We start from the raw sequence: 15,536 nt of genomic DNA, 5'->3' as shown, positions 1-15,536 counted from the left end.
AATGTCCCCCTCAGTAGGTGCTTAGCTCAGGTGCATGTAGGCTACAGGTATCAGATGTACTGAGTAAACACATCTGACCATCAAAAAAGCCCTACAGAGGTAAGTATTTATTGCAATTGACTTTGATTAAAGTGTCAAGGGCACATTTTGACTTAAAATGTACTCAGTTACTTGTTACACTACCACTGGATTTGTCCCTCTGTCTTGGGAAACCTAATGATAACTGTATCATATAATGATAAATGTCATATAGAGGTTATTTTGTAACCTTTCCTGAGCCCTGGGAATAGGAGGGAACTTAAAAAGTTAAAGTTTGCATTTTAGGAAAAATGTTGGGATTTCACATTTTTCTCCCAAACCTTCTTCATAAGCAATTTGTTCACAGGCAAGTGAGGCAAAAAATCCACACAAATCTAATTACTGTTTGTGTAATGGCTTTTTATTTGCTTGCAGTTACTGTGGAGAGAAGCCCAGCATTCAATGTCATCCATTTTCAAAGAAGAGATTTCAAATTTTGCAAAGGAAAACTAACAAAAGTCTTTAGAAAGTGAGGCCAGTGGACTTGATGTGGAGCAACATGAAGAATCAGAGGGAAAGAAGCAAGCAATGCAGAGGACCATGGGAGGTGTTTATGCTGCTGCTGCAAAGCCAACCTGGTTGTTGCCCACATCATACACGGAGTAGTAGGACCTAAGGAAGACATCACCAAGGATCCAGAGAGGCTGTCCATTCTGGGATGGCAGATAAGTGGGCATGATGCCAATGCTGCAGTAGCCATTATTGTTCTGTGAAAAAAAAAGCACAGGTGGAGTTAAACCTCTTGGCCTTGAAGTCCATGTCAAGGATGAATAAATATGGAACTTCAAAGTAGTACACTTTGAATGGGAAGATTCTGGTGTCTTGACTAATGGAGCAAAGTTGTGTGCTAGTGTAAGAAGATCACATTGTGGTGCTAAAAAAAACCCTCAGGGATTTGCATAGTTGTACAACTACACAAAAGTTACATTTAAAACAACTGAACCATGCTGCAGTTGTGTGCTGTTGCATGAGCACAAGCATGCCTGCGATAGCACAGCACTCATCTGGAATGCAAGTTCCAGAATTCGTGCAAGTAGCTCACACAACAACTTTCCACTCATGCAACCTCCTTCTGCAAGCGCTTTATTAGTCAGGATGTCAGCCATTATGTTTCAATATTCATATTTTGCTTCTGAATTGTGAATTCTAATATTTTAGTCATATTTTCAACTGTCTGTGCTTTGGCTGTAAAATAAGTTCAAGGCATGTCTCAGGGTGCATCTGTACCAGCACATTTGCATGGCACACCTGCACGTTGACTTAATATTGATAAATAAACTCTGTTCTATGGCTCTGAAATAGAGGGTACAAATGCAGCCCAGTGGGGGAGTCATGTCCCTCATTGCTAATAATCTGGGGTACAAGTATCTTGTTCCTACTTCCTAAGGACCTACTTGCTGCCCCTCTGCAATGAGAGGAGATATAGAAAGTGACTAAAGCAGCAATCCTATGAACACTTACACATGAAAGTAAGCCTCCTTTAACACAGTGGGGCTTACTTTTGAGTAAACATGCATAGGATTGTATTGTAAATTCCCTAAAGGTATTGCTTCACACATCATATTTCCCCCCCTTACATGTAGGCAATATTCATGTTAGGAAAACTAGTATTACAGGTGGGTCAGGGAGAAACTGGCTGTCTTACTTATGTTCCAGTCTCTTCGCTACTGGTTTTAGAAGACTACAGGGTGCATAATATGGCTAAACTGAGGGGCATCAAGAGGTGGGCCTTCTGGACTTCATTTTTAATGGCCTCTCTACTCTTTAGACCAGGGTGTCAAACTCAATTGGAGGCCTTTAATGAAATGCAGAGTTGGCTCCAGGTTTCAGAAGGTCCTTGACAAACTACCCTGAGTCTGCTCCTATCTGAGTGCCCCCCAAAATAGTCACACCACCATCACCACCACACAAAGACTATGGGCACAGCAGTGGCCTCTGGGATCAGTCAGCTGCTGCCCAATGATGCCAGTTCCTGATGCCAGCCCTGTCCTTACCTCTTATCCCGTAATTCAAGCACTGGGGAAAACCACATATGCCATTCTCTCTTAAATATAGCATAATAATTTATTTTGCTGTAAACAAGTCCATGTATTGGACAACTGACTCTTAACTACTGAAATATCCAGGAAGACTATAAAACAATTTCAGCCATGCCTGAGGCACTAATAGGCTTCAGTGGAATCACATACCTCAAGAACATAGGCAGAAGGAGTCAGAGGGAAACTGTTTCCATTGATGACAAAAGAGATGGTGGGCATGCTCTCAATGTTGTTGCAGCTGACCACATACTGTGGAAGGAGAAGTAAGTCAAGAGCAAAGTTGCAGTATATTTCAGTCACTGTGGAGCTTCAAATATCTCAAAAGCAATATGGTTTATAAAGCAAATTTCCCTGATTGTCAAAATTGGATTGAAGGTATTCTATGCTTTGTCCTAAGACAAGTGGAGAGCTAGCAGCAGGGGTAGGGAGTTCTCTGAGAACTGTATCACACTTCCCTTCCTAGAGTGAAATGCCTTGTCAGGAGTCTCAGCTCCCTGCCTGATGCTTTTGTCCACTAGAATGCGCATCCAAAGTTGGGAGTCAAATAACAAGAACATGTTAAGTATCATGCTAGGTATTTGAGCTTCTTGGCATACTGATGCTGAATTGTGTGGTGTTTGGGGTTAAACCATTCCTTGATCTAGGCCAGCTTTTGAATAGGGCTTTAGTTACTTGTATTCCAGTCCTGGAGCAGAGGCGGGGCTAACAAACAGCCCGCAGCAAGAGCACTGAAAAGCAATCTGCACTTGCCTCTCTGTACATAATATCTATTTCATTAAACTATTAATATTCCTGATTCCACTCCACTGCCTTGAACATTCATGCCACAACTCTTCCCCTTGGATTCTAAAAGTTGTTCTCCCTCCACGCAGTAGTTTTCTCCTACCTGCCCATTGCTGTCCTCCTGAGCTCCAATGTATTGCATCAGCTCTCCAAAGACCTGCTGTGGAGCAGTGAGAAGAGACGTTCCAGTATCCACAATTGCCTGGCATCCTTGGCTGCACCAGTCACTGATTTGGTTGCCAATATAGAAGCTGGAAAAATTAAGTGGAAGATCTGTTAGCAGCCCTCCCCATGCTTTCCTATTCAAAAGTCCCAAATCCCAAACCAATGCACTATCAGCATTTGATAACAAGCCTCCACTGATTCAGGCTCCCAATAGGCACTACCAATGAGAAGAGTCTTACCTCTCAATCCCAATTTGCCAGTAAGCTGCTTGAGTGACTGGAGTCCAGACAATCTGACCAGAGTACAGGCTGGAATCAACTCCTCCCAAGACAAGCTCACCACCATCCTGAGTGCTCTCTTGCCTAATAGCACAAATACAGAGCAGGGGGGGAAACATTATGAATAATCTTTCACAGAGATGACTCTAGAAGAGACCACTGAGACATCTGGAAGTCTCCTGGTCTATCTATTTCAATATAACAAACAAACAAAAAAAACAGGACAGGGAAAAACTGTGAAAAGAGACAAAGATTCCTAAGGACCACACTGGAATCTGCAAACAGATGGTCTCTGTCCTAGTAATAATTCTGCAGTTCATGAATCTGCCCAGAAGCCAGGCACTGCAAAAATCAGCTGCTCCATCTGATAAAATAAGCATCTCTGAGTCCTGGTTAGGTACTATCTAGGTGTCCCCAGAGTTCTTGGCCACATTGACCAGACAGTGTTTTCTTTCAAAAGGGCTCAATGCCAGCATTTGTAATAAGCAGCAGTAAGTGCTCCACAAACCCAATTTCTCTTGTTCTGAGTAAATATTTCTTTTGGACCTGGCAAGGTATCATAGCACGAAGAGAACCCCCCACTACCATTTTGGAGAGAACTTTCATTGGTCAGTGTTATATGAAAAATAATATTATAAGCCACAGTCAATAATTCCTTGTGATGAGTATTTAGTTTGCCCATCACTGATGAAATAAAGAAGAATGATGCACCAAAGTTTAAATAATGGCAACAAAATAAGAGACTGGATCCTTGTTGCTACTGAACTTTAATGTGGGTGAAAGGAGCGAAATGCCAAGAGAACAAATAGGTTTCCATCCTTACCCGCTCAGATAGAAGCTGAAAACAGGAGCATCGAGAAGGTTCTCCTGAATCAGCCCTTGCATTACAGTGGTGGCACCACCAGAAGAAATGGCAGGGAAGGCCATACCCAGGATGCCATCAAACTGGGCATAGACAAAATTAGTACCAGGTTCAGTCTCGCTCAGGCCAAATTCTTGGTTGGTAATGGAAATGCCTTGGATCTAGAAAGGAAGAATCAGCAAAAGTAAGTCGCAAAACCATGCTGCTAAAAATGGCAATTTGTCAGAAGAATGTAGCACAGTTTGTGCTATCCAGATGGAATCTCACAAATATGGATGTTGTTGCTGGATAACTAATTAAGGTTTTTATCTACAAGAAGACAAATAAGTAGTCCAAAGGGATTCAAGTCATTCAAAATATTAGGAAGCAGGATGCCTATCTAAGCTTATAGTCAAGAATAGGAGTGGGATGAATCCCACAAGTTTCTCTCTCAATTTAATGTCCATTGAGTAAAGAGCAGGGCTACACAACTTTGGCTCTTTAGCTATGGTTGGACGACAACTCCCATCATCACTACTGGGCACTGTGACTGGGACTGATGGCAGTTGTTCAAGAACAGCTGGGTGCTTTCCAGACGACAGCTTAAAATTGCTTCACAACGTATAGGCTTGCTGTGCGTTCATACGATCTGGGTTTTGACACCGTCTTCCATATGAGAATAGCAGGATGCCATTTGCACAGCCGCAGCCTTTATTCAGATCTTATCTTGATGTTTCAGGCTTGAAGTGTTGTATGTGCATTACTAAATAGTAGCTGATTTTTTTTTAGTTTTGAGAAGAATTTGCAGGCTTTCTGGGTTACTTAGAAGTAGATTATTCAGTTCAAAGCGGTTCCTCAAAAGTAAGAGTGCATGGGATTGCAGTCATAGAACTGTGGCTTGCACAGCAGACTTCTTTTTTTGTTGTTCGGCCTCTCTTTCTTTTCTTTCTTTCTTTCTTTCTTTCTTTCTTTCTTTCTTTCTTTCTTTCTTTCTTTCTTTCTTTCTTTCTTTCTTTTTGCAAGAGCCCCGTGCTCTTGTGCAAATTGCAGGATGGAGCCAGAGGAAGAGCAGCTACTGATTAAGGAAGAACAGCTGCCTTGTGCAAGGCTTGGTTGGAGAACATGCCAGCAGCAAACTCCATCTGAGCCTTCTGCGCCCATGCACAAATTCACCAAGATCGGGGGAAGAGGGAGGGAAAGCCATCAGTCACCCGCCCCCTCATCCTCTTCTCTCTCTTGCTCTCTCCGGTATAAGAAATGAAGGTGTAAAATCCGAGAGCGGCTTCAGAATGTTAGGGTTAACCATGGGATTTTACACCACTTCCTCCCATGCAGCCTGGAAAGCACCCAGGAGTTGTGCAGCCCTGGTGTAGAGGGACTACCGAATACAGGCAGATATATACACAGTTAGCTTTATTCCATAGCCACCTCCAAAAAATTAATAGCTCAGTCCAGTAAATGCCTGGATCAGCTAGTCACTATTTTGAATGGGGCATTACAATCACCACAGTAGTACAATGTCATCTCCTGTTGTGCTGTTCCAGCTGTGAAACATCAGCCATCATTTATTATTATTTATTTATTTTACATATTTTTATACCGCCCAAAACTTACATCTCTGGGCGGTTTACGTCATATTGATGTAACGGAGAAGTTCACTCCGTATGAACTGTCTGCCATCAACAGATGTGAAGGGGACAGCTGCCATCAACCAATGTAGCAGAATGGCATCATACAAAGCTGTTCAGTGCCATGGAAGTGGAAAGGAAAGGGGCACTGTAGGGATAAGATGATGGTAGGTCTGGATGACTCACCCAGATACCAGCCATTTCAGCTACCCAGAGTTATTGAGACTTGTATAAACTCACTTGCCTGATATTTATTATATTTCGATAACACACCATCTATCAGCTCTCTCTCATCAACCATTTCATAATAGCATTTAAACTGATGCATGCCATTGGAGAACTGGCTTGCCTTGCACAAGGAGCTGCACTGCTGGCCACTGCCATAGCTATGCCTAAGTTGAGGCCTGAGATGCAGAATTGCCAGTTGTTCAGTTCTGCAATCATGTTACTGCTCAGCATTTCCTGAACTCAGTTTCTTTATAAGAATTTTGATTTTTCAGGCATGCAGTGCTTTAGAGAGTTCTCAAATGCCCTCAATAATGGGTGAATTTCATGGAGCTCCTATTCTTTTATGGAGTACACAGAGTGCTGTTAAAGACCTATTACAGAGGTCTGCTGTAATGGACCTCTAAGTATTTTTATTCAGGTAATAGGAAGATGCTGAAAGGCATCATCTCATACTGCACGGGAGGTGGCAATGGTAAACCCCTCCTTTATTCTACCAAAGACAACCACAGGGTTCTGTGGTTGCCAGGAGTCGACACCGACTCAACGGCACACTTTGCCTTTAATAGGATTCTGCATTGCAGTGATCTCAGTATACCGTATTAGGTGGTTAGAATGGACTCCTTTCTGGCCACTGTATTCGTATATACTGTATTTACCTGAATCCAAGATTAGCCCCCCGCCCCCAGGTTTTTTGATATTAGGAATCAGGAGGTCATCTTAAATTCAGAGTCCTATTCTTTTCAAGTAAACACAAGTATAGCCTATATTTAGCCTCTACTTATCAAGGGGGTCATCTTAAATTCAGGGTCATCTTTATTTTGGGTGTCTGATATTTTTGTAGGAAGCCATTATCTGTCAGTTGAAACAAAGCCTCACAGTCAAAATGCCTTTTCTTGAGAAACACTGCTACTTACGGTTACGGTATCATAGCCAAATATTCCAGTGAGACTACCAGTCCCATATTGCAGAGAGAAGGTTTGGTCATTGGTGGAATAAGTGGAAGACTGGCTGGGGTTAAACAGTGGATGGTTTGCTAGGGGTGGAAATGGAAAAAAGAAGCAAACAGACAAGTGTCATTTTTTTTAAGCTCACTCAACAAGGCCAGTTTTTAATCTATGGTATGTACTGTTCTTTCCCCACCCACTTCTGAATCTGTGGTTGCACTGGTTTTTCAGCAGCAAAATGTAAACCTAAGAAGCATGCTGCATCTTCACATGTGCCATATTTCCTCATCCCCTTTGCGGGGTCACTGTGGTGGAGGTCCCAGAAATACTCACTGCAAGCTTCACTCTGGCAATAGACAGATGACACCCAGAGGTTAGATGACCCAGTGTCAAAGAGAACCAAGAAGTTCTGGGGTGGCGTTCCAATGCTGATCTCTCCATAATATGACATCTAAAGAAAGGAGGTCATTGTCATTATCAGTGGTCTCCCCACATTGTCACCCACATAATTTCCCAGCCCATTCAGTAGAACATTTTGCAACAAACTGCAAACAAAAGTGGTCCATGACTACTTGGCAAAAATATTCTTATATGCTGGTGGTCATTCATGCAGTACAACACAGATATAAGAAAGACAACAGGTATTTGAGAGCTAATTATTTTAGAAAATGGTCCAACTGTGTCTAGTGACTTTTCAAAGCTTGCAAAGATCCCCATGTGGCCTCATAGTCATTAAGATATATCATACAATCACTTTTCCAAGAGTGGTTAAGTGGTATGTATGTGTGAATGTATGATTATGTTCGAAGTTAGTGACTAAATGCATGCCACCTGCTAGATGTTCATATTATAATACTCCATTTCCCCCATTTAGTTTATAGTCTATCCTACCTCTTTTAAAAAAAAATAATAATAATTCAAAGTTATTCAGAACTAGGACCACAATCCCACTCTCATGATAATTTACAGTAAAATTCCCATGATTTTTAAATAGACAAATGATAATTAAAGCACCAAAATTCAATTAGAGCTCAGTTGAAATTCAGGTCTCTTTCAGTTTCCATCCTTTTGTTGTTTTTTGTCATCTTTCCTAATCAGTCATATACTCACATCCATGTAGTTAGCCAGGGGTTCATACCCAGTGGCATAGTTGCCATACTTGCTGGCTGGATCATAATGATGATTCTTCTTCAGGAAATCATGAAGGACACCCTTCTCCTTCATCACCTCCCGCATGGACTTGAATCTTTTCAGTGGAACTCTGAATGGGATAGACACAGTTGAAAAGAGAGCTATAAGACCAATTCAGACATTGTGCTGTATGAGTGTACAGTTGTCTCTATACTAGGAATATGCAGAATGGTTCACAGTCAGAACGTTCCAACCACGCATTGGGCATTCCATGTGTTCCAAGCTCAGAACAGAATGCCCTTCAAACGAAGGGCCTGTTCCACCCCCTGCTAACTGAGCACAACCCCTGCTAATTGAGCAAAAAGGCATCTTTTAAAAGTGATGAGCCTCTCTATTTAGCAGGGGGAGAGCAACTGGCCCTATCCAGCCCCAGCACAGCATCACTCTAGTGGCTGTTGCTGGGTCAGCCTTATATTTATTTTTAGATTGTGAACCCTTTGACAGGAGACCATCTTACTTACATATTATTTATTTTTCTATGTAAACCGCTTTGAGAACTTTCTTTGAAGAGCAGTATATAAATATTCATAGTAGAACAGAACGACCCCATTCCGAGCTTGGAACTCTCAGAAGGTTCTAAGCACCATTTTGGAATCCAAAATGGCACTCTTCTGGCCTCTTTCCTCATGAAGTGGCTATTTGCATGGTCAGCACCACCACGCAAATGGCCATCGCTTGTGCGCAGAGGCCGGAAGAGCACCATTTTGGATTCCAGCATGGCATTTGGAACAGTCCAATTGAACAGGGTTGATTTTCAGAACAACTGGCTCAACCGGTTGTTCTGGCAGACCATTCCGCAGATCTTGCGTTCTGTTCTGAACTCGGAATGGAATTCAAGAACTGTCTCATGCATATCCCTACTATACACGTACTTGTGTGAATGACCGTACCTGTGTTCATTTTCAAAGTGAACCTGGATAAGGCCCTTCAAATGCATGGTACTGATAGGAAGTGTACTTCTGTATCTGCATTCAACATAACATGTGAATGACTGTTCCTGTGTCCTGATATGTATCTGTGTACACTTTACACTCATTGTACAAGTGTTGAACATAATATGTGAATGGGCAAATAAGTTCTTCCTATATTGTGTTCTCAGTGGGATGTCTTAGAAATCCTCTGACCTAAGTCATGGAACACCTTGGGCAATTATGCTGACTCCAACTCCACCAGGGTTCAATCTAACCTGACATCTTCCTAAGCATCAGAGATCACACTAACTGACACTGTCCTGTGTTGTCAGGCACTGTAAAGCTAAAAGTGGCACTTACAGAAACAATCTCCACCCCCCACCCCCCGCCTGAAGATGTGATTTGTAAAACTTATATTTACAATGTAGCTGATCCAATAAAACCAATCAGAAACATTTCCTCAGTGGTGGTATTGTAACTTTTTTCTCTGGGGTAATCTGACAGACTCCCTCCTTCCAAATATTGGTGTGTGTTCTTTTTGATTCCAGAAGGTATTTGAATCTGATCCATGGTCTTTATTACTGTTTTATGCTGCTGTGTGTTTGATTGGTTTGTTTTATTTCCTGTTTTGTTGCTAGCATTGTTTTATTTTTATGTGCATGGTCTTCGATTACTTGAAAGCGGCGTGGGGTATAAACAATATGACATAAACAAATAATAAATGCTAGTTTTAAGATAAATGCTTGCTCTTCTCTGTGATTCTCTTTCCTTCTTATCCGTTGGTCTATTTAGATCTGTGATTTCTAAAAGAAAGATTAAAGTGGCTCCTAGATTGCTTCTAAAGGAAAAGTAGTATGATGATATGGTTATTAGCCATGAAAGTTAAAACTTTAACCTCAGTTTTCACAGGAAATATATATACAGTCTGATATACTGGAGACAAATATAGAAGGTGGTGATTACCATCAGGCTATCCTTGTAGAGGGGGGAAATTAAAACAGGGGAGTCAAATGGTCAGAAGATTCAGAAGCCTAGACTGTGTATAATCCTGTGTACTGAGGATAACACTTCATAAACCTGACAAAGAATACTGTAGTCCACAAAAGCTTATGCTATAATAAATGTGTTGGTCTTTAAAGTGCCACAAGGGGCTTTGCTGTTTCTCCTGCTCATAATACTCCTGCTATTCACCAGAAGCATAGCTCTTGTAACTCACTGGAAATGCAAATACAAAACACTTAATTTATCTTTTCTAATAAGTAAGCTACTGAAAATTTTCATCTGTTTTTTCAGGAAATGTCATATCTATTTTATCCTTATTTCTTGAAAAATATAGACATTTTCTATTTCAAAAAAACACCACCCCTGAGATTTCATTTTGATAATGCTTGTAGAATGGGTTTTTGTGGATTGTAATCAACTTCATTAGATGTTCTGTTTTGCATCTCAGGAATGTTTTTCACCTGCCAGCAAAAACATGCTTTTAAAACCGCCCTGAGCCACTTTAGGAAGAGTGGTATATAAAGCAAAGCAAATCAAATCAAATAAATCAATAGACCTATTATTTACTCGTTACAGTCTAGGGTCCCAATACAATTAAAGTTAGTCTTGATTAGTATCTTGATCCGATGCATATTTAGTCAGAAACAAGTCTCACATAATCCAGTGCATAGTTAAAAGTGCAGAAGGTTGCAGCTTGTATCTCATTGAAGCCCATGAGACTCAAGTTAGTTGTGGCTTACATGTTCTATTGATTTTAATGGATTTAGGCTCCAATTCTATGCTCACTTACCTGGGAGTAAGCCCCACTGAATACAATGACAATGAGACTTACAGCTGAATAAATATGGGTAGGATTCAGCTGCACATCACAACTAATTTTAGCTGGATTAAGGCCATCAACTATACTGTAATATGTAGACAACAGAATGAACCTTTTTAAAAAGCAAAACAAAAATAAAGCTTGTTTCTTGGCTGATATATTTGTCTCATAAACAGAGGCGTAACTAGGGAAAACGGCGCCCGGGGCAAGCACTGAAATGGTGCCCCGCGCCCCCCGCACATACTACATTATACTTAGGTTTTTCCTCACAAGCGCCCACTGTCGCCGCAAAGCCAGGCCACTGACTGGCCGCCAGGCGCCAGCAAAGCAATGGGGGGCCCGCAGGCGGCGCGGAAGGGACCGCTCGTGGGGAAGGGGGCACCGATGCGCTCCCTTGACTGCTGCAGTGCTGCTGCACTGAGCAGGAAACATTTGTATTAACAAAAAAAATTTAAAAAAAAAATTAAAAAAATTGGTCATGGCGGCGTCCCCCACGTGACCAGAAAAGATGGCGCCCGGGGCACGTGCCCCCCCTGCCCCCCCTATAGTTACGCCTCTGTTCATAAAGTTGAAATTCACCCTTGACTATTCTAAAAAAAAATTAATGTGGTGCAAATGAATTGTCCCCTTTGCTAAGCAGGGTACACCCTGGTTTGCATTTCATTGGGAGATGTGTGAGCAATGACATTCCCCTCAGGGGATGGGGCCGCTCTGGGAAGAGCACCTGCACACTTGCATGCAGAAGGTTTCAAGTTCCCTCCCTGGCATCTCCAAGATAGGGCTGAGAAAGACTCCTGCCTGCAAATCTGGAGAAGCCACTGCCAGTCTGTAAAGACAATACTGAGCTAGATAGACCAATGGCCTGACTTGGTATATGGCAGCTTCCTATGTTCCTAAAACACATATAGAGTAGCTCATCCAAGGATATTGTTGAACAATTCGGGATGGGGCCATATTTTTAAACAATTGGGACTGTCCTCAGTGGTAAAAGGTCTGCTTGCCTGCAGAAGGTCCCAGGTCAAAACCCTGGCATCTCCAGGTAGGGCTTAGAAAGACTGCTGCCTGAAATCTGCTAGTCAAGCTAGAGAGCACTGACTTGATATAAAGCAGCTATGTTCCAAACATTCAAGACTACTATTTTCTCTGATACCACCCTGACCTTTTGACTACCAGAAGCAACTGAAGCTGAAAAGCAACTGGGAAGACATGCTTTTATTCATACTCACTTGACAATAGCCTCACTGAGGTGAAGGCATACCAGGCCAAGGATCAGCCACTTCATGGTGCTCTTTCCTTGTATGCAGTTTCTAAGGTGAATCCTTTAGTCACTGCAGTTTAGGCTTAGACACTAGGTGGGAGATAGACTACTAGACTCTTTTCTTATATAGCTTAAATAATGTGGTTTTCTCCACCCACATGTGGCAAAGGCACACATCAGAACCTTATCAGTGGGTCAACACTACTTCATATTGAGATTCTTCTCAAGAGCATTGATACACACTTTATCTCAAGAACAGCTATTTAATCAGAAAAGCAAATGCTTCTTGACATTAAGACCATTTTCTTGGAGGCAGTGGTTGGTACCGGTTCTTATCATCATGCATTCAAATTCTCTGAAAAAAACACAAGATACATTACCAGCTTGCTCCTTGTTATCTTCCACTTGTTAGCTAGTTGTGGTGTGTGTGTGTTTTCAATAAGGGAGAGTGGAGAAAAGGTTTCACAGGTGGAACTTGATTAGAAAGGGGAAATTTTGACTATAATCATTCATGTGATTTTCACTGTTTCCATCCAATGTTTTATCAATAGCATGTTGGCACAAAAATGATTCCAGTGCCATACCAATCCAAATGGAAATCTCAATACTTTTACCTGAGTTCAAAAGACTCCCTTTGGTTTAGAAGGATTTGTTCATGCATAAGAAGCATTTTCACTAGACAGTGCATTGGATTGTGGGATATTGTCAGTCAGTCAATGGGTTTACTTACAGAGGAACATAGGAAGCTGCCATATACTGAGTCAGACCATAGGTCCATCTAGCTCCATATTGTCTACACAGACTAGCAGTGGCTTCACCAAGGTTGCAGGCAGGAATGTCTCTCAGCCCTATCTGGGAGATGCTGCCAGGGAGTGAACTTGGAACCTAGATGCTCTTCCCAGAGCGGCTCCATCCCCTCAGGGGAATATCTTGCAGTGCTCACAGATCATGTCTCCCATTCATATGCAACCAGGGTGGACCATGCTTAGCTAAAGACCAGCTCTCCTACTTGTTTAGCCATAGCCATAACAAATATTTGATTTAGAAATGAGATAGTTAAAACTACATAAGAAAATCACTGAATACACAAAAATGCAAAAAATTAATTCAGAATAATTCAGAATTAGACAGACCATTTCAGCTTAATACATACTTTGATAGCAACAACTAAAAAGCTGGCTACTTTTCTTGTAACATGGGGCCTGGTGTCAGCTAATAAGAAATATACATAGAACCCGAAAGAGCTCCCAACCACAAGCAATGGCCAAATAAATATTTCACATAAACCATTGTAGAAATTACAAACAAAATATATGGTTCAAGTCTGAAATTCCTCATTTCCCCAGACCCACATGGACACAGACGTTCTGCAACAGGAATTCCAGCCATATGACCTGTCAACACAGCAGTTGGAAAGACATAATGAGGCTGTTCTCATGAGCAGCCTATCCACATGGACCCTGGTGCTCCCACCCAGCTTCACCCCACTCCTAAGCCTGGCTCTTAGTTGAGCTCAAGGGAGCACAAGCTCCCTTAACCCAGCTGCCAGGCTTGTGTGTCTCCTTGGCTCCACAGAGCCGAGGAGACACACAGACGGGCGCCTAGAGCACCTGCCAGGCGGGGGAACCCCCCAAGGCACATTGCACATTGCCTTGTGGGATATGTAGAGACCGGGAAAACAAGTCCCAGCCTCTGTTGCTCCACACTGGAAAGTGAGTCCCAGCCTCTGGTGCGCCACACCCACACGACCTGTGCTGCCGAGAGCAGCATGGGTCTTGTGGGCGTGCAGCTTGTGTGCCAAAAGGATCAAGAGTGATGTCTGGGGGGAGGGTAGGTTGAACCCTAAAAATGTTTGACATTTTGTATTTTACATACATCTTTCCCTGTTTCCACCCATTCCTTTCCCCCCCACCCCACCCCGGAGCCTGAACTTCCCTCCCCTAGCCAGACGTGCTGCGCTAGCTGGGGGGAGGTGGGAAAAGAAAGGAAAGTTAGAGGGAAAGAGAAAGAGGGAGAGGGGGAGCAGACAGGGAAGGAAGGAAGAAGATAAGGAAATACACACCATTGCACCAATAGATATGAGGTGAGTCCTTGATAATAACACCATGCCATCTACATACATATAACAAAACTGGCAATGGTTTTGAGGCTAATTTAGGGGGATGAGATTCAGCTGTTGCAAGACTGGGCGCAAGATTATTTTTAATGCACAATAGAAAGAATTGAAGCCAGCCTACATCCTTTCCTTACCCCCCTGAGCAAAGTTAATTGGAGCTGTCAGTTGACCATCCATGCCACAACAGATTTGAAAAGCAGTATCGGTGTGAAGATTCTTAATCAGCAAAAGGAGTTTTTTATCCATAGTGGTAGGTGCCAATTTTTCCCAGAGTGTAACATGAGAGATTGTGTAAAATGCAATATCATATTGATAAAAGCAACAAAAAATTGGCCCTTGATTCCATCTCTGCTAAGTGGAATAGCACTAAACAATGACCCAAAACTGACCATCCATGTCTGCAACTGGCTTGTTCCTGGCATAAAATCTTTTCAGCTTCAATCCAGTCTATTAATTTATCAAAAAGATGTTTGGCAGGCATATAGCTTAGGAATTATACTTAGAAGACTTATTGGCCTATAGTTGACTGGATCCTCTCTTTCTTCAATATCGGCACCACCGTTGCCTTTCCCAATCTGGTGGCATACGTCCTGTATTGTGGATAACTGTAAAGAAAATGCTGCCAGTAGAGGTGCAATTGTGGGATATTGTGTGAAAGTTTAGTCTGAAACACTCTCCTTTTCCTACACACAGACTAGAGTTGAGTTACAGGACTCAGCCCACAGGCTTTTGATAGCTCACCTTCCTTCCATTGGGATTAAAATGTACTTCATGTGTTATATTTGTGTCCTCTTTCCCTGCCACAATAAGCAGTAGCTTTAGTCTCTAAACAGCTTGTGACATAGGTTGTGAGACCATGACTTACTCAAGGCTTTTCAGTTATTCCAGTGACAGATGAATGGGGATTTGAACCGAGTTTTCCAAAGGAGACTTCAAAGACGCACAGGGAATCTTCCATTCCATCACTCTAAGATGGCATGGAAAATAGTTTTCATTCTCTCAAGAGAGATAAAATGTGTTGCCCTTGCAGAAGAGTCTATAGACTTGTCACTCAAAACAGGTTGGACCAAAGGTGCAAATCCCCCACTAAGCATTTGAGAAGTTCCTTCTTCATTTTACTGAACCCACCCATCACCCGATCAAACCTAGTAACCCATATCTCCCACACAAAGTGTCTTTCCTCTCCTCCAACAGGCTTTCCCTCTGCCTGCACCTCTGGGCTGGACCAAGACCAATAAACCATCCTCCGTAAAC

At 42.3% G+C, this 15,536-nt stretch overlaps 1 protein-coding gene across 1 annotated transcript; it reads right to left on the bottom strand.

The window, feature by feature from the left end:
* Positions 1-457: 457 nt before the first annotated feature.
* LOC128323670 (gastricsin-like) lies at positions 458-12,251 on the bottom strand. The gene is made up of 9 exons (XM_053247213.1): positions 12,135-12,251; positions 8,095-8,245; positions 7,318-7,435; positions 6,955-7,073; positions 4,167-4,366; positions 3,305-3,427; positions 3,004-3,151; positions 2,268-2,366; positions 458-785 (listed from the first exon to the last, which is right to left on the bottom strand). Exons 1-9 carry the CDS (start codon positions 12,188-12,190, stop codon positions 630-632), a joined length of 1,170 nt encoding a protein of 389 aa, XP_053103188.1. The 5' UTR covers positions 12,191-12,251; the 3' UTR covers positions 458-629.
* Between the last annotated feature and the right edge of the window lie 3,285 nt (positions 12,252-15,536).

The sequence above is a fragment of the Hemicordylus capensis genome, chromosome 4, assembly GCF_027244095.1.
Source record: "Hemicordylus capensis ecotype Gifberg chromosome 4, rHemCap1.1.pri, whole genome shotgun sequence".
Taxonomy (NCBI): Eukaryota; Metazoa; Chordata; class Lepidosauria; order Squamata; family Cordylidae; genus Hemicordylus; species Hemicordylus capensis.
The sequence above is the reverse complement of the archived record's forward strand: the minus strand, read 5'-3'. Positions and strand labels throughout refer to the sequence as shown.